The following is a 24,973-nucleotide window of genomic DNA, read 5'->3' as shown; positions in this document are numbered from 1 at the left end:
CAGTGGCCTCTCCTGCAGTAAAGATGTAAATAATAAAAACTTTCTTTCTGTCTTGGTGATTTTATTCACATTGGTATAAATCTTAATATTTATAATAATGATGTAGTGTTTGTTTTTGATAGCAAGCTAATACCTGCCTTTATGTTTTGGAATTACTAGTTGTCTTATTATAATTATAATTTAATCTAAATTTGAATTTTGCTATGTACATATTAACCATATATTGCTGCTCACTACATGGGTCAGCACACACCACCATGATTTGTTGACCATAGTGGGTGTTTTTTTTTATTTATTTTTTTTTTTTTTCAGTGTCATGTCCTCTGTAATACACATGTTGTGTTGGTCTGGACCCTGACCGCTTCACACCACCAGACACTTTGATGGGCTGAATATATTGTTCCATTTGCCTGCTGGGAACATCTCCATTAGCCCTACTGTGTGAGCGTTAAGCCAAAGGTTTCAATCATCAGCACTGTAACTGTCACTTTGTTCTGCATCACATCTGTGGGACCTTGACCCACTGTGGGCTGGAGGACAAATTTTGCCCAATAAAACCGGACAGTGTTCTGTAATGCAGAACTAATGTGTGTGTGTGTGTGTTTGTGTGTGTGGAGAAAACCCCTAAGGTGATGTTGAAGGACAATCTCTCCATATATTGCATTCTCTCCATCTTTCTCTGCAGCTCTGATATTATTACCAGTCCAGTGTTGTGTTGCTGTCCCATCCGGTGTCCTGTGGAATTATTGGTCATTAAAGAGTACATGGATTGAAGGAGGGAATGAACAGAGGGATGGACAGCTGAGATGCCATCATTACAGAGAGCATGCAGCTGGCAGGAATACTGCTGACATTTCAGTCCCGCACTCTGCACTCTGAGTTATGGTCCCAAATCCCTATGAGACAGGTTAGAGGCATTTGGCACACAAGTCATGCTTCTCGTATACACAGAATACTAAATACCCACCTGTACAACTGCATGTTTGTGAGCGCTGTATGAGAAAGAGAGAAAAGGAAACAGACTGGAGGATTTTTGCTTCTCTTTAGTTTTCTGTCTGATGAGCTTCAGGTACTTTTGGCGATGTTCAGAATTTGCAATTTCCTTTCAAGTACCCAGTTGGCAATCACGCCAACAGGTAATATAGCAGGGAACAGATGGCCGGCAGTCTGGTTAATGTTATCCAAGAGGGAAGTAGCATCCCACTACTGCAGTAGTGTTTGACCAGCTCTGCAGCCTCTATCAAGGCAGCCTCTAAGTACCATGTCCATCTTTGTCCTCATTCTCTCTTTGCTGTCTCTCCTCTCTCCTCCCTCTGCTGAGAATGGGAGAGAAAGAGAGAGAGAGAGAGGCAACTCTGCAATGCAGACACAGCAACAACCTCAGTCCATCTGACCAATTAGTGTGAGCCAGGATATGAATGGCAGGCCCAGCAGCCAGTCACAAGCAGAGGCTCATTGTGGAGGGTGAAAGACGAGGGATTGCCTGAGAAACTGAAAGGGAAGATTAACGAGGCTAAATGACTGAATAAAATATAGATATGAGGGAAAAGAGAGGAGGCTAGACAGCATGAAAAGTAAATAAAATTGAGAACTCCTGGACATGGACAGAATTCTGTCCCCTTCATTTGCTCCACAGTCACTGGCCAGTCTGAGTCCTGTCACTGCAGTTCTTCTTACTCATCAGCTGGCTCAGATCCACCAGCTCACCCAGCTCTCCTCGCTCCAGGGCCCCCCTCAGCAGAGCCCTGCTCAGCCCGGGGGTGTGCTGCTGGGACACATAGGCCTGGCCACTGGGAGCGGGCATGGAAGGTGGAGGCAGGGAGACAGGGACAACCATGCCATGGCTGCTGAGGATGTATCCTTCCGGGGCTGGCCAGCGCAAAGGCAGCGGCTCGCTGTGCTCCATGGGGGCGCTGGGTGCAGAGACCACCCGCCTGCGCTCAGGCGAGTCCTGGGGGGTCATGGGGTAGACATATTCTCCTGCTGACTTCCTGAGGGGGGCCTTGGGTGTCCCCTTTACTCCTTTTTCTTGCTTGCTCAGGCAGACATACTGCTGGCGTGGCGTGTCATTCCCTCTGCCTTCACCACCATGTCTCCCACCTCCACCCTGCTGGAAAAGTCTGGTGGTCAGGTAAACAGAGGGGGGTATGCGGCAAGGCGATCCAAGACCTACTGAACCTCCCCCCAGGTAGGTCTGGCTGGTGTCCCACCCTCCAGAGTTGGAGTCGGACAGTCGTAGGCCTCTGCGTTTCTGCTGGGGCGTGTGCTCAGGGGTGGGCAGGAAACCAGGGTCGAGTTCTCCTGACTTCACCCAGCCATTGGGCATGACGAACAGGGTCTCCCCACCCTGAGTGCATGGACGTTCTCCACCTCCTTGTCGTGTCACGCTCAGCACAGAGCCTCCCATTCCACCACCGTTACTTAACAGGCCTCTATCACGCCGCTGGATGGCTGACTGTGAGCTGCTGCCGTGGCGACGGTTGGACGGCTTGTGCGCCATGATCCAGCACACGGCGAGACCAGAGAGCGCCGCCCCGATGGTGAACGCCGAGACTGCAGATGCCACAAGCAGGTTGAGAGAGACCAAGCTCTCTGGTTCAATCAGCAAACTCTGCTGCAGGATTCCTAAAGATATAGAGACACAATTATGAAGATGACATTTAGTAGCAGAGTCCAGTGGACATCTCCTTCAGTGTCTGCCTACAGGGTGTAGTGTAAGATTATTATTATTATTATTACATATACTTCTATTCTGCTTCTTTCCCCCGTTCATGACATAACATATTACAATAAACCAATAACTATAATAACGCTCATAACTGGTGATCATCATTTATAAAATGATGGGGTTTCAGAGGAACTTCTTCTCTCCAGTTTGGCCTTGAGGCTCCACAAGCTCTGGGTTCAACGAGGCCTGCACTTGTCATCAACACGCCCAGACCAAAGCATTTGACTTTTCTCTCTCTCTTTTGTTTTTAAACTCTCTTCTCCTCTCCTCACACTTTCCATGCAGTCGTTCAGACAGTCTCTGCTCACAGCATACCATTACCTCAGTGTTTCCACCCAGCTATAATCACTCCCATCTGCAGACACAGCAGCAGCACATGCCTGTCTCTGGCTCAACTCGGGTCTGCAGCCTGGCATCACTGACATTCTAGTGCTATCACTTTCTAGGAGTGGGGTAAAAGCTAGAAGCCTGTTTAACACAAATGAGCATGTATGTATACTTTTTGTCTTCTAGACATTCAAATGGATTTTGTGACTTTAAAGTAGGCCACAGCAAGTGGAACAGCTCAGACTCTGGAAAGGAAAATTCATTTTTTTGTTTCCACTGACTTTGTGAATTTAAGAGCAAAGTTCAAAGAGGACCTCTGTGGTGCTGCTGCAGTGACATCTGAGCCTCTCTACACAAGTGACATTATGCTAAGCTATTTCCAGCATGCTTACCAGCTTCCCCATCCCTCACTCTCTGATGTTCGGCTTTGAGAAAATAAAACCTCATGTACAGGAGGATGCTGCATTTCCCCATCCTGCTGTCTCAGATTGTTTACATGTGGGTACACCTCTTCCACATCCTGCCTAATTAAAATATCTCACACTGGGAGCATCTTGACCGGTAGGAAGTGAGGTTTAAAACCAAAATCCCAAGTCTACTTCCACCTGATTCAGCTTTGACAAAGACACCAAAGCAGGAACAAATAGTGAGGGTTGAATAGATCTTGCTGAGCTGAGAAGGAAGTAATGCTAATTAAAATGTTTGTGAATACTCTCTCCCTCTCACTGTATTACAGACTTATTTTTTTCCAGAACAAAATGTACAGTAGACAGGTGTAATGAGAGATTGAGCCACTAGGTGGAGCTTGCCTTCAGTGTACTGTATGTAGCCAGGAACCATGTCATAGTGCTGCAACCTACCATCGCAATCTCCTAGATGGGAGGTGGTGTTTCCATATTCCACCTCTTGTTGGAAAGGGAGCCTGCAGCCAAAGACAGATCACAGATCAGCACATCACTTTTCCTTTTTTTGTTGTTTTTTGCACAAATTCCGCACAGCAGCAAACGTATGGCGCTGTTAATCCACTGTATGTGAGCCGCCATGGTATATAATGACTGCTCACAGCAGTCACAGCTGACCGAAACTCATCAATGCAAAAAGTGACCTTTTACATAAACATGCTCACTCTTTTATGGAGAAAGCTGTACATGATATTTATTTTAGTGGTAATCACTAAAATTGATATGTCACATTGATTTGTCATTCATTGTATTGGGATACCCTATTGATCCCATTATTGATTTTCTTCTTTAGCTTTCCTTCCCTCGGGGGTCAGAGGTCAGGGTCAGCCATACAGGTGGTGATAGGGGCCGGAACTAGGAATTATGATACATGGATCAATGTTTGCTTTAAGATGAAATCTTAAACCAAAACTGAGCATTGATCAATGTTGTTTATTGAATGAAAAATGATTTTATTGTATATACAACCTACAAAACTCCCTTTATATAACTTGTATATACTTTTTAGTCAGCTCCTGTGTAGCGTTAGTAAACAGCTCAGAGTGTGGTGTGTGTGGTTTTGTCGTCCTCACCGAGTGCCTGGTCTCAGGAAGGAGCAGGTGCTGCCTCTGGTCCAGCCACAGTACGGATCCCTGGAGGCCAGACAACTCCTGCACACACACATACACAACAGCACATATAAACCTTGAGAAACACTGGTGAAAAAACAAGGGTAGTTTGTAGTCTAGCTGGCTAAGGAAAGTGTAGTGGATCATTCGCATTGCAAAACATGTGTATCCACTGGCACATACCATCAATGTTTTAAAGTTAAAGGTTTAAATAAATCCGATACACATCAGGCACACACACGTTTTTTGCATTAACTCGTACATGCTATCAAAATGTGGCATTTATCCGCTGTGGGAATCACATTCACAGCACACCGTTCCATTCGTTCATAAACAAATGCCTTGTTGGTATTCATAATGAATCACTCTCCTGAAGCCTAGCGCGTCAAGTTAAATAATATTTCCCAGAGAAACAAATTCTCCCAGAATAAATATTAAACCAACAAGCTAGCTGTGATTTGTCAAACATACATGCCATCAATCCCCTGCTGACTGAAAACAAAAACAGAATTGTAATTTTTATTGGGATGAGTACAGCAACAGGGGGAGAGAGAACACTTACAATAACACAGTACTATTTATCAGCCACAGGGGCATTAATGGAAGCAAACGTAGTCAAACAAAGACAAAAACAGGTGAGCGTGTGTCACTCACTTCATGCAGCGTGAGTGTAGGTGGCAGCGAGATGTGGGGACTCGGACCAGACAGGAGGGGAAGGCCAGCAGCAGAGTGTGGCTGGTGCGATCCAATGTCAGAGACAAGAGCTGACGAGCCTGAGGAGTGTCCTCTCCACACCTGGAGACAGAAGAAAGTGTGAGGACAGAGAGCAGAGGGAAAGGAGTCAGACAGGAGGAGAGAGAAAGAGAGACAGGTCAGGGGTAATATGGGCTTCTCAAACACAATCTTATACAAGTGGTCACAATATCAGGAGTATCTAGGGTTTTGAGCTGCTTTTTTCACAGTAACCTGAATAGTCAGGTGCTGAGTGGACACTGGTGAACTGTGAGATTATTAGTGTGTGCATGAGTGATAAGTCCAGACCAAGAGAACTACATGTGTGATCACAAGAATTGTCATTTGTTGGACGTCTGCTCACTTCTCTGGGTTAAATCCTTCCACCTCCTCCAGAAACACACTGCTGTGAGAGACAGAGTCTCCACTGGGAACCATCAGAAACTTGAGGATGGTCCCCCGGGTAGAGCCCAGGAATAGGACAGTACGATTCTTATGAGGGCCCGCTTCTGTGTCCACCACCATGGTTGTCAGCTGGTACCTAGACAGATAAAGCCAATGCATTAGACCAGTAAAGTACATTTCCTTATAGTTAATCAAACAACTGAGTCATACCTTCCCATAGTCTTGACCACCCAGGGTCTATGTCCCAGCAGTGGAACTGTCTCATCCATTAGTGGGTGGGTCTTTACAAAGTTCAGCACCTCATCCGGCAGCGTGGTGGAGGAGCTAAATCTGGATCCCTGCACTGCACAGCCCCCCGGCCTGCAGACCAGAAGGAAGAACAGAAGAGTGATTGAAGTCCAGGGAGAGCGAGAAGAAAGGACGAGCCAGAGGGGGCTTCATTTTTTCATGTGCTGCAGGCTGTATTAGAATATTTGCTGAACAGCAGTAAAGCAAAAGTGTGACTGACAGCTGGAGTTTAGACCAGACTGTATTTAAGGCAGATGCCCAGGACAGCAGCACTGCAGTGTTCTGCTGAAGCTTAAGCTCACAGGCACTTATAACAATACCTTGGTTTGGGCACTGCTTCATCTGGGACAGGTGTCCAAATAGACTCGGGGGACTTTTGCTCTTTGAAGCGGCCCTCGAAGACATGAGCGAGCTGCTGCATGTCAAACACACACACAGCAGAGCCAGGGATGCTACAACAGAAAACAACTGTGGTGAGGAAGCATCATTCATTTCTGTGTGTGCATAGTGTGTGTTGTGGTACCTGTTTGGTGGTGTGGAAAAGAGACCCAGGATCACGTCTCGTCCCTGCATGTGGATGATGTTGCTTGTAGCGTGTAAGAGGTTGAAGTAAAAGTGTGAGTCTCCAGGGACGGAGCAGTTGAGCCTTGCTTTTAAAAATGTGGTCCATTGTTTTTCGAGGACGCGCTGAGAGCCGCCGAGGTCTGCTTTGCACACCCGAGCCACACGGGACACCATCACCTGGAATATTAAATACGAGAATTAATAGGAGAAAAGTAAAGGGAGCAGAGAGAGGACGAAGAAGAAGGAGAACAGAGGAGACCTTCTCCAGATGATGAAACTCCATGGCCATCTCCCTGAAGAAGAAATAAATATGAGGCCCCCACTCCATGGCGCTCACAAAGTAGGGTTCTGAAAAATAAAACACACGCTCACAGTTATGAACGTGGTGCCTGGGGTCAAAAATAATGCTTCACACTCCCTGACACTGGGATGTAATAACGCTCACGCCAACAAGAAGCTGCTGTCCAGCAGCATCGCTCATTAAATATTCATGTCCTGTTTAATTTATCATCAAAGACAAGAGGATACACGTTATTTATCATTTATTCATCTGGCAGTGTTCCAGCTTTGACCTGCCTGGGCTTGTTTTTTTCCTCAGATGAAGACTTTTAATGAGTCAACACATCAGCCTGTGTTCTACTTACAATAAATCCAGTGAATGGAAGCCTAATCATATCTGGTTTATCTAAATGTAGCTTATTATTTAGCTGCCTAAAATTGTCTTATGTGCCACTTATGAAAAAACAAGCGCAGCAGTTCAATTTCCTCAAGATAACAGTGATGGTTTCTGTTATTTGCTTTCTGATTGTCTATTAAAGGTGCCTGGCTCTGGAGGGCAATCTTTAATGTCCCTGTTTCTAAAAGTACCTCGGAACCATTTGGAGTCGTGCTTGACTGTGCGCAGGGCAGGGCTGTCGCCGAGGCTGCGATAGATCACCGCGTCGATGGCCAGGAAGTCTGTCACGGTGCCGGTAAAAAGACTTCCATCTGAAAGAGAGAGAGAGGGAATGAAAGAGAAGAGATTAAGAAGAAGAGGAGGAGGGAAGATACAGATAGAGAGATAGCACAAGGTCAGGAAGATTAAAACCAAACAAGCAATGCAGAGACGGGTCTGACTATAAATCATTTGTAAAGGTAAACACAAGGGCACAGACATTTAAAAGTCTGGACCTGAAACTGGTTCTGATGTCAGCTGTAGAGAATACATTCTTCATCTCTAGAGTGCAAGATGTTATACCTGCAAATAAAGCCACATTGGCGTGTCGTGGATCATACGGGCACCGTGCCATCCCGCTCACAGTCTCTCCCGCCATTTCTAGAGTGTCCCTCTGCAACAGGACGGAAAAATGATGCAGATAAAGCAGCTGGCAGGTGCACAGAGAATGACCAGCGGACAGATACATGGATACTAACGGTGTAGTTAGCACACAGGGGGTTGAAGGCGTTTGTTCCACATACAAACAGGCCGTCGGGCTGGCTGAGCAAAACCTTGATGAAATTACGACATTCTCCCTGTAGGACAACAAAAGAAAAGGAAACTGTTAAAAAAGATGGTTTTGAACCAGTCTGCCAGTGTGAAGTATGAAGAACGCAGCTTAAATCAACCCTTAGAGGAAATCACACCCTCGACCACACTCCATCTGGAGGAACAATAGAACAGGGACTTTATAACTGTCTTCAAAGCGGAAGGCTGCTGACAGAAGTTTACAGATACTACCAGTGAATCTGAAACAAGAGAACACTGTAAGCCCTCTAGTCCCTTTAAGAGTTTATGACCAATAAATTGTACGTCTAGATGAGAAAATGACAGGTGGAAGCATTAAAAGTGGACATTTGTTGACCTTTTCCACTGTCTTGATGCTTCACTTACAGTATGCAGTTTGGAGTCTGTTTCACATTAGCTCATCTTAACATAAAGTTGAAAAATTATAAACAGCTGCCGTGGATTTGTAGGTAAGAAAAACTACCAATAAACAACAAATAAATTAACACCTTGTTTAATTAAACAGCAGTTGCCAAGCAACATGTGGAGACTCAAGAAAGTGGATGTTGCACGCAGTAAATTCACTTTAACAGCTCCTGTGCCACTGTAATGTCCCCAAACGGTTTCTATTTCAGTCCTAACACAGCACAGGTATTATTTATTCATTCAGGTATTGTTGACACTGGCAATAACACACTTCACTGTATGTCTTTCACTTGTCAAAGGTGGATGAGTCTTTACAGCGCAGGTGGTGTGTGGCCTTAGCGCTCCTTGTTTTTACAGGAAACATGCAGAAAGGCACTGCCCAGCTATTTAAAGGAAACTTTAATGGCAGTATTAATTCCACTTCTTTTGCTCAGATAATGTCTATTTCCTGACTGTCACAACTTGACAGGTGACTGGTAATGCTGCACACTTGCCTTATAGATGCTATAGGCTTGTATAGAATCTGGATGAGTGCTGCATGATTCACGGGTGAATTGCTGCCATTTCGTAGATTCGTCTGTCTCTCATTCTCTTCACCTCATGTCTCCCCCTGTCTTAGCTCCATCTTAATCACAGTTTATTTTTGTCCGGTGTTTGACGTCACACACCTTTCTTCTATGATGTCCTTCCACCTTTTACTTTCTACCTGATGGCTGCCCTTACCTCCATAACATCTTCCCTACGCCCACACACATTTAAAGCTCTCCTCCTCAGCTGATTTCAATTACTTCCTCCCAGAGGCTGTGTCACTCTCTCTGCTCAGTTTGCTCTGTAATGTTTCCTGTTTCCTTTCTGTTGTGAGTTCCACTCAGATTGCACTGCTACATTTATAAAGTGAGGCTTATATTTTAGGTTCCGCCTTGTCAACCAGGCTTAGGTCCCATCAAATCCTCATCTTTCGTAAATGTCCCTTCATAAAGTACTGTATCATCTTCTATGGGCCCATAATAGTCCCAGTTTTATTCCACCCAGGCTGTGAATGACATATAGGAGGAAAACTGGCACAATGCAGGTGGCTTTCAAGCTTCACGGACGTCTTTCAGCCCCAGGTAACGTTTCACTGAGCTAGCATGATTAAGTGATGTGCTGATTCTGTATCAACAAGATCAAATTTGTGTAAATACCGTATGCAGGTGGGCCCAAAGGAAATAAGGTTTCTGTAACAGCTGTTGTGTCTGTCCAAGCGTGTGATAGTGTAGACCGTATTGATGCGTGCATGAGAGGATCTCAAAGTCAGTGCGGTTTGAATCTTACCTCGTGTTTGCCCTTCATCCGACACACTCGAATATCATTCTTATTGGATTCCCAGGTCCTTTTCTGGAACAAAACCACATTCACCGTATGTGCCGCGTGTACATTTGTGCATGTTTGTGCAACAAAAATGAGACCTACCTTGCTGTAGTACATCTCTTCCCCTACCATGTTATCCAGCTCCACTCGATACAGGTCATCTCTGCAAAACACACAACAGCGGTCTAATTAGTGCGGCCAATTTAAGCTCTTGCAATCAAAAAAATCTTGAAACTTTTCAGAGGGGCATTGCTGATGCTAATGTGTGGGACACCCAGGAGGAGGAGAAGCTTGTTGTGGTCATGTGTGTTTATTCTGATGTACGCTATGTGAAGTCAGAGACAGGGGAACAAATCATCTTCAATGTCGCCAGTCAGCATTAGTTTTTATAATACTGTTGTCATGGAAACCATTTTTGATGATCTGCCCACCAACACTCTGGCAGCCCTTTTAAAAAATGGACGAAAACGGGACACACACTCCAGCCTCCTGGGTGAAAATCTGGAGCTGTTGCCCCTGTGCCTCTTTTTGTGGGTTGATATGTGTTATTATGAGATTCACTGGCATTCAGCCTGTACTGTGAGGGTGTGTTCCTGCGATTTCTGTGTTTTTGTGGTCAAATACAGAACCAGCATTTGATTTTCACTGCTTGTATTGTGAAATATTTCAGTTAAATGGTGTGAACTGGATAATGTATGAAGATTATACATTGTATCTTGATTTGAGAATGAGGCCAGGTTTGCATGCCTCTATGTGTGAGTGTTTTCTACATTTATTAAAAATTATGTAAATAAATGAACAATATTTTGTCCATGGGCCTACCACATACCACAGGTGTTCATATTATGCAGTAATGTTCAGCAACAGCTTTCACTTGACATTTAAAAACAAGCCTGAATACATCATCACATGAACACTCTGCAGAGTGACGGCAGATGGAAGCTGTGGGACCAAATAAAAGCAAAAAAAACATCAACAAAAAAAAACACATTAATGCGAACACGTCAGTAACACACAGTTGGAGGTGGTTGCTGTTGGTTACCTGGCTCCAATGTAGAGCGTGCGATTGACTTGGAGGACCGTCTGTATGTGCAGTTCCTGTTGTTGAGCTGAACGATGAGCTCTGCCCAGGAACACTGGATATCTCCTCACCACTAACATAAACACACAGAGCCAGAGAAATGCAGAGACAAATAACAACAAGGTTGAAATGAAGTGCCTTGCTCAAGGATTCAGTGAAAGCTGAGAACAGTGGAAGCACATTTCCCAAAGTACTCAGGTGGGCTATAAAACAGCTTCTCTAACCTTCACTTTTAATAGTGTCTTCACTCATTCTTGATGCTTTTGTTCAGGGAAACAAAGATAATGGGCACAGATGAATGGTGTACCCTTTAAGGCGCACAAACACTTTTATCCATTTGGTGTTTTCTGCTATGTGTAATCACTGTTTTTTTTTTATTAATATGAAAAAAGAAGGCATTTCCTCCCTCTCTCCCTCATTTCAGACAAATGAGAGAGTGCAGATGAGGTGGGGAGAGTAAAAGTTTCAAAGTGGAGGTCTCCACAGGGAGCTTTCATTGTCGGGAGACAAATTGGGAAAGTGTCTCACTGTCCTTGACTGCAGAGGAGGGAGGGAGGACACAGTGATCCATCTCCACCTGTCTCCCCGGTTTCTCTCTTCCACCACTCAGCTTTCCCTCTTCTCATCTGTATCACCCCATCCTGTCCAACTATCTGCCACTGCCTAAAATCCACAGTGATGTCACATTTTTCCACATTTCTTCCTTTATACCTTCTTTTCTCTCATATTTATTCATGTATGCAGATATGGAGTGAAGTTTGCTTTATTTATCTATATGCTCCAAAGCAGCTCCACACCAAGGTTCTGACCCCTGACCCCCGATTTCCACATTCACCACAGAGCTATTCATCAATGCTGCACATACTACGCTCATGCACACACCCACACAGTAAGAAGAAGGACACATACCCTCTGCAGGGACATAGCTGAGCGGACTGGGTTCCTCTGGGAATGAGCCATCAGCCACTTGAAGCAGCAGCAGGAGAAATGTGATGGGAGGAGCCACGGTCGCCATGGCAGCAGCACACATGTACTGTTAACAAAGGGGAGAGGGGAGAAAAATGTTCACTGTGCGCTGTGTACAGTATCGCTCCCTGTGTGTGTGACTGAATGTGTGTATTGACATTTTGACAGATAGTTTTAGTGCATGGGAATTAACCAACAGGTATTTCAGTGTGTGTGTGAGACAGAAAGGGTCAGAAGTGCAGCAGTGTGACTGCTGTCACAAACCTGGATTCAGCAGGGGGCTAATGCATTCCATTGTCTGCGTTATAGGTGTAATGGGTGTCTATTGTGAGAAATGTCAGTCTATTGTCAAACAGTGTGAACTGAAATGGATTCTCACAGCCATATAACACACTGAGAGACAAAACATTGACACAGTTACAAAATCTGTCTGGGTGGTAACGTTCGCTCGCTAATTATCCTTCCGTACAGACATATGGCGGCTATATTGGGGGGTAATTAGGCACAATAAAGGAATAGGTGGCCTTTATAAAGCATGAAAAAAGGAAGAGATGAACGGAGTGACTAGGGAAAGCTGGACAATGTCTTTCAAAAGGTCAAAAGTCAAGAATGCTTTAAATCACGAGAAAATAAAAGGGAGAAAAGCAGGGTGACCTGATAGTTGGGGGGGATTATAGAGCCATTTTCCATTCTTCTTCAGCTTGAGATAATGGCTTTAAAACCTCAAATAAATAAACAATAAATAGCCAAAAAAAAGATAAGAGCACAAATGTGTAAAATAGATCCACACACACATTCCAAAAAGTTAAGCTGTACTGGTTGTGAGACTGCTTAAACCTCAATACTAATGTCAGCAAGCTAATACTTTTCAATTTCTTAACCATTTCTTTTTTCTTTTTTCATCCAAAATATTATCTTCTTTGCTAATAAAAGAGCACCAGCACAGCTTGGCTATGGTGACAGGCTCTCTTTCTGACGCCTAAAGCCTTCTGCTGGAGCCTCTCAGACTACTTCTTTAGGGGCACCCTATGCTCTAAAATGTCCACATGTACCATCATTTTTATGAAAATTAGTCCAGCAATTCCACAGCAATGGACCAACAGACACATTACTGCACTCACAATATGGCTAAAACCCAGACAAGGGTTCAAACTGTCGACAGCAAGCTCTCACACTGTATATCAGAATCTCTTGCACCTATTAAACCAGGACAGTTGAATAATACAGTTGCACATAAGTTACTGCCAGACATAAATTGTGGTAGCCACACTGTCGAACACATGTTGAAGTGTGGTTCCTTTTTCGATGCATTTACTCAAAATGGCTGTGGCCAAGCTACACCATCTGAACTGTCTTTGATGTCAGAGAGGTAAGACACCATCAGGAGCACATAAAGGACAGAGTGTTTTTAGTTTTTTTTGTCTTGGGCTGCTGAGATCCTGACAAAAAATGTGAAATTTATTGGGACATAATTAAAAAGAAAGGTTAGAAGAAAAGGTGTGAGCAATATCAAAACACCCTTAATGCTATGTTCCACACCCCACCCCCCCAACCCCCACTTATTTCCTTTCATCCTCCATCTGGGTGCCTCCATCACCTACCTCCCTTCATTTCTCTGTCTCTCATCTTGTCTGTTCCCAGATATAAAAACTGTTTTCAGTAATAGAACTCCAGGTAGAAAGGTAGATGTGTTTGTTGCCAAGGTGATGACAACTGCTACTAGAGGCACACACATGCACCCAGATGTAATACACACACATGTAGTTGTATACATGAGCACAGTCATATGTTGCCAACACTTGAGACCTGGCGTGAGATTGAATGACAGTCTGTTTGAAGACATCAGAAGGGAGATGTGGGCTGGAAACGTACTCTGGGGGCCACTTCAGATGAAATTCTCGCTCTGAGATTGCAGGTTTGACGTCTCTAAGCCTTCTCCTCATCAGTAGCACTGGAGGAGCCCTGAGGGGTGTGGGGGGGGGGGTTGTTTCATCTGACTCTCCATTGGGATTCCCAGGACTATAACTGATTGTGTCAGGTTTAGGGTCAGCCTCATTTCATTATGGCCATTTCATGAGCAGGTTCCAAATGTGATACTTAAACCTAAAATGAAATTCTGTTGTCTTGTCTAGACTGAAGGGATGGATGGAAAGAACTAAATGAAGCGTATGTTCCAGTGAGATTAGCCATCATATGAACAGGCTTAGCCACATTATCCAGTTGCCACCAAGGGACACAGTTTGTGCTGCTGTCAGCTGTGCACTGCAAACAGGCATAGATAATAGCTAATTAGGTTTACGTCTAATAACTTAAAGGTTAAGAAATATAGGGACCAAGTCATTTATGACTATATAGTAACTATCTAATTATATTTCTGGCAATACAACCAAACCATGCATCCTATAACTCACTAAATCTGCCATATTGGCTCATTAATGTTAGCTTTAATCTGACATTTTTGATACTAAATACACCGCTGTTGTCTTTGTCTCTCCTTGTACTCCTGCTCCTTATTAGGTGAAATCTGACTGCTGCCTCTATTTTCTCCCATAATGGGATAGGTAGTGGTTATAACATAACATTCACAGAGGATGCTGGAGTTTGTGTCCTCTGTTGGGCTGTTGTTTTTTTCACATGCACTATATACACACAACCACAGGAGGTTGAGCTATAAATACCATGTCAGTTCAATCGTCTTCATTATTCAGAAAGCACACAAAATATGATGATTAAAGCAAGTGATGTCACTGGTGTGTGCCTGAACACACTGATTACCAATAAACATGGTTCTTTATTCCTGAAATACTGACTGAATATTAAATAGCCTGAGTAAAAAGGCTCTAAACTATCCTACATAATAATTCTGCTCAGGTCTTTTACAATGTCCACCTCCACATGCAGCAGACTAAAACCTTGCGGCCAATCATTGATGAAGCCTCCTCATTAGAGTGTGTATTGATCAAGGTTATTGATCCATAAGATAAACCATCAGATATGGGCCAAGGCCAACATATTAGAGCTCTGCTGCTAGCTGGCCACCACCATGACAAAGGCAGTATTTTTAACGCTCTGGGCTATAAAAAGAGGTTCATAGGGCGAGGCTTTGACGTTTGGTTATCAGGAGTTCTGAGTTTTCCCTGCTGAGCCAAAAAGAAACAGATGAGAGAGTTAAAAGATAAAAGACAAAAGGGAGGAAGAGAGATACAGCCTGCTGCAGACATCCAGCTCATCAAGCTATAAAAAAACAGACCGGTGACAGAATGAGTATCAGGAAATCAAGGGAGGAGAGACGAGTGAGTGCAGAGAAGAAAGGGTGTTATGCTATTTGTGTCAGATCGTGTTGGCGTGATAGGATTAAATGGTGTGACACTGACACTGTTATCGTGGGACGCATGTAATGATGGCGACAGCCACGCGGTGTAATCTAGCCTCATCAGGCAACCCATTAGCAAATCACCTGCTAACACCCACATAATTAGCCAATCAGCGGGTCATCTAAAGGAGCATACACACCTGCTTTCACCTCTTATCAGTTTGCCCATATGTTTTGTCCCCATCAGCCTCGGCTGAGATTCATGTCACCGGGCTCTTGTTGACCTGCTACAGCTGATCTGACAGGAGTGACAGAGCAGAAGTAGCATACTGAGAACTTCTATACAGTCCCCCATATGTCAACAAGCCCTGTGAAAATTATGTGCTTAATGATTATCTATTTAATATTTACCCATGATCCCCCCCTCCCAAAATGCCTCAGTGGCCTTTAGTGTATATTGGACATGCTCATATTTGCACAAGGCATCTCAACTATTAAAGCTGCTGAGCAAAATCAATACTCTCATCCTGCTAAGCTGAGACAGAATAAAGAGCAGCATCCATGCTGAGGAGCATTCACTGACCACGAGGAAACACAGAGACCTAAATACAAAAAGAATGAGCAGTCACTCACAGTCAATTTAACCAAACCCAATGCACTGCCGTCAAAAGCCTTGAACTGCTACACTCAACTACAGTGAGGTGCGGCCACCAACGAATCCAAACCCATCGTTCACGAAGCTGACATTTGAGTCAGGGCAGTGTTTTCTGATACGTTGTATTAAATCTGCTGTTGTGATCAGGACTACAGGCGAAATCTCCCTCTCTTTCTTTCTTTCCCTTTTCCTCTGTCTCTCGCTCTCTGTTTGGCTGCAGCAGCCACTCCACACTGCGCTTTGTTACCGTAGCAACCAATAGCAAAGCTAGGCAGAGATGTTCTATTGCAGTAGATGTAAACGCGAGGAGGGCGGGTCCACCCTCTATCACATACATGCCTGCATATGTGAGACCTTGTCACATACACACACACACACACTGAAGCATGAATACATGCAGATCATATGAGTATGCAAGAATACTTGTCCTATGTGGACATACAGATAAGGAGGTGGGGGTCCCTGCTCTCTCTCTCTCCAAGGAGGGGGATGGGGGAGCTGCCTGCATTCTGTCTCCACATAATCTTCACACTAGCAAGGAATATCATATAGCTCATTTTAAATCAGTGTAATGGAGCATATTCACTGAAAAACACAACAATGCATTTATTAGACACCCACTTACACTTTTTATTAAGAGTTATTTTAATGGGATTTTCACTTTAAGGGTGAGCCTGGACGTCACTACTTGATTTTGACAGAAAAACAGTATATGTGAAAATAAAGCAACTCCCAGGCTCCCTCATCTGGATTATTATTACAATGATTAGGTCTTTGTTCTTGATACATCAGCATTAAAGCATCGTCTGAAACAGGATGCTTTAGTACATGTTCTCATTTTTTACCACACGCTTTGCTCCTTAAGGACAGTATGCAGGTTAAAGCCCGGAATAAAGCAAGATGCCCCAGGGCTAGAAACACAGACACGGGCTAAACTGGGAGAAGTGGGTCACCTTCACACTTCAGTACGCCATCAAGTGAGCACTATATTTTCATTAACAGGCTTAAAACTGATACCCACTGATAATAAAAAGACTTTGGAGTGCTGCACTTTTATTTCCGCTGATGGACAAACCACATGACTCAACAAAATATGTCAGAGTGTGTCCATCAAAAACACCATGATGTACACATAACATGTTGTTACACTCAGGTGGTGTCGAGCCTTAAGTGTTCCTGAAGTGTTAACTCACATCAACATTACATCTGGTTAATATTTAAAAATGTTGTGGAGTACAATACAGCTAAAAACACACAGTTACACACTTTACTGACTCCATGCAGACTTAGTATGAGCAGAGCATCTCTGATGGAAGACAAACTGTGGGCGTCTGCAGTAGCCTAATGTGTTAAAGCATGGATTTATAGATTTAAAATAAATTCATAAATTTGGAGAACAAAGACTTTTGAAACAGTTTCATTACCATGGATTGACGTTTGCGTCATATGTTGTAGTCGGGTTTTCAATGAGAACGCTAACAACAACATAAATCTTACATATATCAGCCTAATGTTTGGCCTCAGCCAGCAGATGTTAGCTTTGTGCTAAAAGGCTGGAGACAACTCCAAATAAAGACTGAAATTACAAAAACAATTTACCCTGTTACATTTTTTTTTCCAGAGCGTCAGAGAATCACAAAAACATTTAACAAATATTCATCACCAATCATGGCGGATTATGAGCATCTCAGCTGGGAACACTGACTGCACCTTTGCACATTAATTAGAATGTGTTAAATGCTTAGCTTGAGGGGTGTTTTTTGCCATATTTTTCCTGTTTCCTAGTCTACGCTGGGATAACTGATAGCTCGTTGTGTACACAGACACACAGCATCTTTTCATCCTAGCAATAGTTTCACAGTGTATTTCACAAAATGCTAATCACTCCATTTAAAGCAATGCACAATGCAACTATTTCATAACTATTCATCCATGTGTGGGTTTTGGCACAGCATCACACACCACAGAAGCTAGAACTATCAGTGTATATATCATGGCAGAGGTAAACAGACAAGGTGCTGTCATTTATGATACATCAGTACAGGCCAAACCACAAAGACAATGGATATTTATTCAGAAACACAGATGTGTTTGCATGCACTCAAATACAAACACAAGAAAGAACAAACTGTGTAGCAAACACACACTCACAGTCATGCGTTCTTCAGCAGTAGAATCACTGTGTCAAGTCTTTATCTTATCGAGGTGGAGGCGATATTCCCTCAAGTGGCTGCCTGTCTCCTCAGAACAGGTCTAATCAGAGCTAAGGGAATCTGTCTTCTGCTGTTAAATATCCTAAAATACTATTCAATCTACAGGGTCATTTATATGCTAATGCAAAGGTTACCTCTGCACACACCTTTGACGCAGCTGTGTGCTGTTAGGTTAGGCGTGGAAAAAAGAAAATAAAAAAGACTGAAAGAAGAGAGAGAGATAGTGAGATGGTAGCAGAAAGAGCTGAAGGAAAAGAAAGGAGAGGAGATACAGAAGCAGAGAGGAAGAGAGATATTCCCCTGGGTGAGTGCCATAGGTAATTAAAATAGGATGGACAGAGCTGGAGTCTCGCCAAAAAGAGCTCCATCTCCCCTCAGACTTCTTCCCCAATCAGGCCTTCTGCCTAAAGCCAAATTGCTGCTACTGACAGACACACTGTGGTCTATGAATGTGGAGAGTTATCAGCTTATGGAGAATGGACATGTCCATGCAGGGGGATAAACAGCTCAGACAACACATGGACAAAGCAACCAAAACACTCACAAATGACTACAAAAACAAGTAAGCTGAGTGCTGAGAATGAAACGTATGTGAACACACACACACACACACACACGTCTATGGGGCTGTACAAAGCTGCAGCAAGGGCAAACGTTACTAACCAGAGTTTGACTGCAGTAAGCACATATACATTCACTGCACAGCTCTGAGCTAGAGGCAAGCACATGAGTATGCAGTGCACACACTCAGACACACACTATGAGCACAGAGTCAAATGCACGCACAACCCAGCGTGTACGACGGCAATGAAGATGCAGTCTAATTACACAGCTGTGACAAGGGTTTGATATCTTTAAATCTGACCTGTTTTTACAGTCATTATTCGTTGCAGGTCCGTCCATGCCATCTGTCTCTAGGGAGCATCTTAACGAAGCTAACCATTGTTATTTTTTTTTTTACATGCAGCACAAAGAAAATGATTGTTTTCTTACTGTTTTCATAGAGATAAACAGATACTAGCCACAAATATTAGTTTTGTTGTCTCGTATGTTTCGCAGACCGCAGCCCAAGCATTTCATTTTCCCTCTTCAACAAAGACTATTCTAAAGAGGCTGTGCTAATGTCGGAACGTGGCAGCCATTACCATATATCTCATACTCTGTTAGCCGCCTGTTTTATGCTGCCGTAGAAGCAGGCTGAAAGGTAGCTCATATTCTCGACATGTTGTTCTTTGTGTGCTGTGATCACCAGTAACGGTAAATATAGCTCCTTTGGCAGAAACCTGCTAAGAGGATCAGAGCTCACAATAGGTGGTCTACACACAGCAGATATCAAAATGCCAAAGAACCAGCTTGTAGATTGACACGCGCACACAAGCATGCACAGACACAAACACGCCACCTCCTCCCCGAGAGCCTTCCCCCCCCCCTCCTCGCAGGTATAATTGTGTTTCTGCTATGCTGTGCTCCTCTCCTTTCGGTTATGACTGGGCCCCCAGATGAAAAGGTGTAATTGAAAGAGAAAAGTTGTGTTTGTTGTGAAGAGTGGATGGCTATAAGAAGGGGCAGGAAGTTGAGAGAAAGATTAGCCACAACAAAGCTTCATCAGGCTACAAAACCATCTCCAGTAGCTGGGAGACAAAGGACTTGGACGCCTTTATCTCCCAATAAAAAAGTCTTCCAAATCCCTCTGGCTAAGCTGCCATAACTAAAGCCTGCTTTTGGCATAGGTGCTCGCTGAATTTGTTGGACAACAAAACACAGAAAAATAAGAGAAGATAGACCAAGCTCCAGAGAAATATCTATCCTCATTCATTTTGTGCAGAGAAGTAAAAAGTCAAGTGCCTTAGTGGTGGCATTTGAAAAAAGGTTACTTGGTTGTTTGCTTATCTCTTTGTGTGTGTGTGTGTGTGTGTGTGTGTGTGTGTGTGCATGTGCTGTAGATGTGTAGTGTGAGTGATCCAGTGGAAGCATAAAGTGGCTGGTCATTTTCTCACTTTGCAATTTTGTGATGTAAATGAGATCAGAGAATGTAAGAGATCAGACTGTCTCTGAGTAGAAACAGCTGCCATATCACTCACAGTCACACACACTCACAGTCCAATTTCCAAGCAGCTAAAGGGGAGGACCAGCTACATGCAAAAGAAGGGAGGGACAAAAATACATGTGTGTAAACATGCATGCCTTCACAGGTCATGCCATTAAGACCCCCTGGGTGAGGGATTACCTGAAAGGAAATGAAGGAAAATGAAACACAGCTTGTGCACGGGCCACACAGTGTGCATAAAAAGAAGCTGCGCCTCAGGGGAGGAATCGGTGAAGACAGAGAGTCATAAAACTGAAGATGCACGGCCAGTGTAAAGTATATGAGGGGTTTTAGCACTGAAAATAACTTCAAGATATTATTGCACGTGGCTGATGCAGCAACCAAAATCCACATGGTGCAGCCACCTTGGCCACCTGAACATCATCTGTCTTATGGTGTAGAGTTTATTACACCATGGACAGTTTACACCTGTGACGGGTGCAGTTTATTCTACATCTTTTCCTTTTAACACATCTGGAAGACTTTTTGGAACGGGCCTCTCACATCAATACAGAGAATGCTTGCATAAAGGGGTTTATTTTAAATACCTATCTTGGGATAAAAGCTACTTGCTGACAAGTAAAAAAAGTATGCCTGCATGACTCCTGATCCTCTCGCCCTCTTAATCCTGCAGAATGACTCCCTGAGGTCCGCACTCAGAGGACCCAGCAGGCACAGGTCACACAGCAGATGCCTGCCCGCTTACATCCTTCTGATTTCATTGCCCTGAGGTCTGTGGACTTCAACACCCTTTTGAAGTGTTGCTTTTCCTCAAAAAGACTCCCACCAAACATGGCACCCTGTGTGAAACTTGAGCCTTAAAAAATATGCTGTATCTGGCTGCTTTTGAGGAAAATAAACATTTCTTCAGATCTCAAAGATACAAGGCAAAACTTAAAACAAGGCCTTGGGTTATGATCCGATTAGTGACTAATCCTGTCTGCTTTCTGACACATTCATACAGCTAAAGGTAAGCTGAACACTGTATGAGCCAATGTTGACATTCTTTCATAAGCAGAGCGGTGGGTGGTAGGTAGGTATGTCCAGTCTCTGTGAAACAATGACAACTAGAGTACTGAGCTGACAAACACACAGAAAATACTCAAACATCTACTCACCCAGCCAGGTGTGCTGTGTATAGAATGTCTTCAGGGTGGGCAATAAAGAGCCAATCCAATTAGAAAACTACTGGTTTAATGGCAGCTCCTAGCCCACAGTGTTAGAACCAGGAGAGTCTGACTGTTCCTTTTCTGTGTACCAGAGGTAAAGTGAGGCAATTTGTCGCCAATTGCTTGACGTATTCTCTTGGCAATAGGAACAGAGAAGCTGTTAGGTAACATCTCTCTCCCTCCAACATCGTTCTGTCTGTTTCATCTCTCTCTCTATTTAACCGACATGCACTACACTGTCATTCTACACATTTATAGAAACATGCTCCTTAGCAACCCCTGATGCACTAATCTGCCTTTGATTTCTCTCTTCTTTATACATACGGCAATCCAGTCTACTGGTTTTCGCCGTCCCTGCATGCCCTGTTTGCGGCTTAGCATATGTGATTGAATAGAGTCCTATGTGATCAATAGAGCTCATTAAACTTCCCTGCAGGCAGTTGTTTTACCCTGAGGACTTTCTTAGATTGCTTTTACCTGCAGCCTGCCCTATCTTATTGCTTCAAGTGCTTCCAACTTTGTTTAAAACATAATTAATTTTATAATTGAATCCCTTCATGTCCCAAATGTAGATTGAAGTATCCATTTGGTTTCCTTCAGTATGGGCGGAGGGTGTTTTTGGTGTCAGAGGGCTTTAGTGTAGCTCTGGGACGGCTGGAGGAAACAGTGGCTGCACCTGTTGTTGCCCGCGGTCGCTGTGTATCAGGGTGAGCACCTGCTCAGGCGGCTGCTGTGAGGCTGTCTGTGTGGGCAGCGGGGATAACAGGGAAACCATTCACGCCCGCTCAGACTGCTGTCTGCAGCCCCTCTCCCTCAGTGACTGCTCACTCTGCGCTTTCTGTTCCATCATTTCTTCCTTTTTTCCTGCCTTTTACATTCTCTGTCGATCCCTCTGTAGCCTACATGGCAGATTGCTATCTGCCACACTTTTATCCTTTGTATCCCCCAGTCTGTCTGTCTGTGTGTCTGTCTCTCCATCCCCTCCTCCTCCTCTTCCTCCCCTCACTCCTTTTTCATTTTTTTTTATCTCCAGCCATCTCTTTTTGCTTTTCAACTCTCACAGGAAACACAAACATAAAGCACAGCAGCTGGGAGCTGTTATAGTCCTTCTGTGCAGCTCGATGGCTTTTAGTATGAAGGACGAAGCTGTAAACAGTAAATTACATATAACTACTAAATCACTTGGGTAAGAGCTGGGACAGCAGTGAGTGAGCATTCAACTTAAGGCCATGGAGGCTGTGAGTGTACAGAGGGGTTATGTCCAATATAGGTAAGTTATTGTAACTATGTAAGACACATGACATATGCACACTAGCGCCAAGTGTTATCAGCTATATGCAAAGAAAATATGCATACATCATAAACAAGTATCTATTTATTTTTCTTTATTTTAACTTTTCTTTAATAGTTTGTGGCAACTGCCCTGAAAATGTGTGATTAATGACATAATCAATTCAACTTATAGCTTCTAAATCACCAGATGTGACCTTTGCTCTCATTAATAGAAAAACCTTAAGTAAGCATTTAATGAACAACATCAGTTCACACACGGGAACAATAAAACTGGAAGGTAACAGGCCTCATTTAGATCAGGACCTATGATCCTGATGAGGAGTGCAATCAGATCAGGCTGGGTACTCGTCCTTGCAATGCAGCGATGAGGAGAAAGATCATGTGTGTGTTGTGTTTTTTTTTTTGTTGAGACATCACTCAGACCGAATGAGACCCATGCAACACGTGAGAAGAGGAAGATATGCAGGAGAGATAGGCAAATAAAGCATCAAACTTGCATCAGACACAAAGACCACCTCGTGCCCACAAAGGTCCAGACGGTGCCAACAATAAAGACACATCTAGCCCACAGGCTAACCCAGGATTGGACTGGCAATGCAGCATTTGTAGCACTAATAAAAAAAAAATAAATGCGCACATTTACCTGCTCATCACATCCACCTCCCTCCCCCCTCAACGTCTCCTCTCACACATACCCGTCTTACAATCCCACCATTTGGCACACTCACCGCACCAGATGGCCAGGTATAGGGTGCTGAGACAGGTGCCAGTCGCCAACTCGCCCTCTCCGGTCGATCTTCTTCCTCCCAGTAGAAAAAAATGGGTGATGGATACCCCAGCTATCGGTATCCACAGCCGCGCTCTGATAACACCGCTCCTCAGCCGCACCTCACCTGTCTCTTCCCTCTACGGTTCCTGCGCATCGCCGTAGCATCACAGCTTACCGAGCGCGTCCAGAACGCCCAGTCAACTACCTTTTTTTCACCTCTTCTACAAAAAAGGTCCGTAATCTAACTGAGTAAACAGCACCCTATCGATGTTGTCTGCGCTCCAGAATACGCTTACTGACCCGGTATATCCTCAGTCTGAGCCCCTTTTGCAGAAACCCCAAATCCTGAAGAAATGCGGGCAGCAGCTATTAAGTCTTCTTCTGTCAGGAGCACCGGGCAGTTGTCTGCACTTGCTCAAGCTACGGCTCCAAAATCAGTAGTCAGCAAAATGTAATCCCCTCTTTAAATTTACAGTGGAGAGGTGAAACGTCCAACGCAGAGCAGGCACAGTGACAACAGGGGCCCATAATTCACACCCCCTGAAACACAGTCCTGCAGTGGATCAATGATGAATGGAAGATCCCACCCCCCCCTCCTTCTCTCTCTCTCTCTCTCTCTCTCTCTGTCTGTCTATCACACACACCCACACCCACTCACACACACATATGCAAGCACGCGCTTCTTTCGCTGTCAAGCCATTAGAAACTTGGCCTAAACATAAAGCTGTATGTTAATAAACCAATAAACCATTCTCTATAAATCTGCAAACATAAAGTTCAAATACAAATAAATTCACCAGCACTTTTGATGCAGGTGTGTTTACCAACATAAAATGAAGTTCAGGGTTCAGTCTGCATTTTGTGCTATTGATCTAATGCCATTAGTTGTAAAAAAGTTGTAAAAATTATTTTAATAAATAATAAAGGAAGGCTCTCAAGGACTTCCAGTTGAATAAATAAATAAATAAATATCAAAGATTTAACCTGGAAAAACAACTGAAAAGAGATCTGTGTATCACAACTTAACTTGCTCATCCAAGCAGCTTCATCAGTTCTAACTGTTTGGTGGGGAAATGTGGTTAGAACATGGTTAGAACTGATGAAGCTGCTTGGTTGAGCAGCGAAACGACTTCAGGAAAACTCTACAAGTCCACCTCAACCTTCTGATTTCAAAATAAACTACATTCAATTTATTTATTCATATTCAAAGATTGAAACTCTTGGACAGAACATGACCTGGATGAATGAGAGCATCCACAGACATACATAGCAGAGAACTGTCTGTTGTGTCAGGTAGCTTGAGATTAGATGGTTTTGGAGGCAGTAAAGACAGATAAGTTATGATTTTTAACAGATAATGTGTCACATACAAAGTACAACATCCATTGTATTGATAAATAATTATTATAACACAAAAAGCTTTTGTGCTGTATGAAATGTACCTTTAAGTTCGATACAAGTACATTTTGTTTAGATCATTTATTATTATTATTATTATTATTATCTGATTTAAATGAAAATGTAAATCAAATATGCTGATTATATATTTCTTACC

General features: G+C 43.6%; 1 protein-coding gene across 1 annotated transcript; it reads right to left on the bottom strand.

Annotated features, from left to right (window-relative positions):
• Positions 1 to 1,636: 1,636 nt before the first annotated feature.
• On the bottom strand, positions 1,637 to 23,503 carry LOC114449629 (semaphorin-6B-like). The gene is made up of 17 exons (XM_028427439.1): positions 23,378 to 23,503; positions 11,864 to 11,987; positions 10,916 to 11,027; positions 9,976 to 10,036; positions 9,838 to 9,900; positions 8,028 to 8,126; positions 7,852 to 7,942; positions 7,482 to 7,601; positions 6,874 to 6,962; positions 6,574 to 6,791; positions 6,371 to 6,502; positions 5,973 to 6,122; positions 5,722 to 5,898; positions 5,280 to 5,420; positions 4,590 to 4,667; positions 3,916 to 3,977; positions 1,637 to 2,625 (listed from the first exon to the last, which is right to left on the bottom strand). Exons 2-17 carry the CDS (start codon positions 11,982 to 11,984, stop codon positions 1,637 to 1,639), a joined length of 2,703 nt encoding a protein of 900 aa, XP_028283240.1. The 5' UTR covers positions 11,985 to 11,987; positions 23,378 to 23,503.
• Positions 23,504 to 24,973: the final 1,470 nt, after the last annotated feature.

The sequence above is a fragment of the Parambassis ranga genome, chromosome 17 (genome assembly GCF_900634625.1).
Source record: "Parambassis ranga chromosome 17, fParRan2.1, whole genome shotgun sequence".
Classification (NCBI taxonomy): domain Eukaryota; kingdom Metazoa; phylum Chordata; class Actinopteri; family Ambassidae; genus Parambassis; species Parambassis ranga.
This window is presented reverse-complemented; position numbering and strand designations above follow the sequence as displayed.

Coding starts and splice junctions, on each gene's coding strand:
- LOC114449629 (XM_028427439.1), bottom strand. CDS start 11,984: ATGTGTGCTGCTGCCATGGCGACCGTGGCTCCTCCCATCACATTTCTC. Junction 6,963..7,481: donor CGACTCCAAATGGTTCCGAG/GTACTTTTAGAA, acceptor TTTATTTTTCAG/AACCCTACTTTGTGAGCGCC. Junction 6,503..6,573: donor TTTTCCACACCACCAAACAG/GTACCACAACAC, acceptor TTTCTGTTGTAG/CATCCCTGGCTCTGCTGTGT.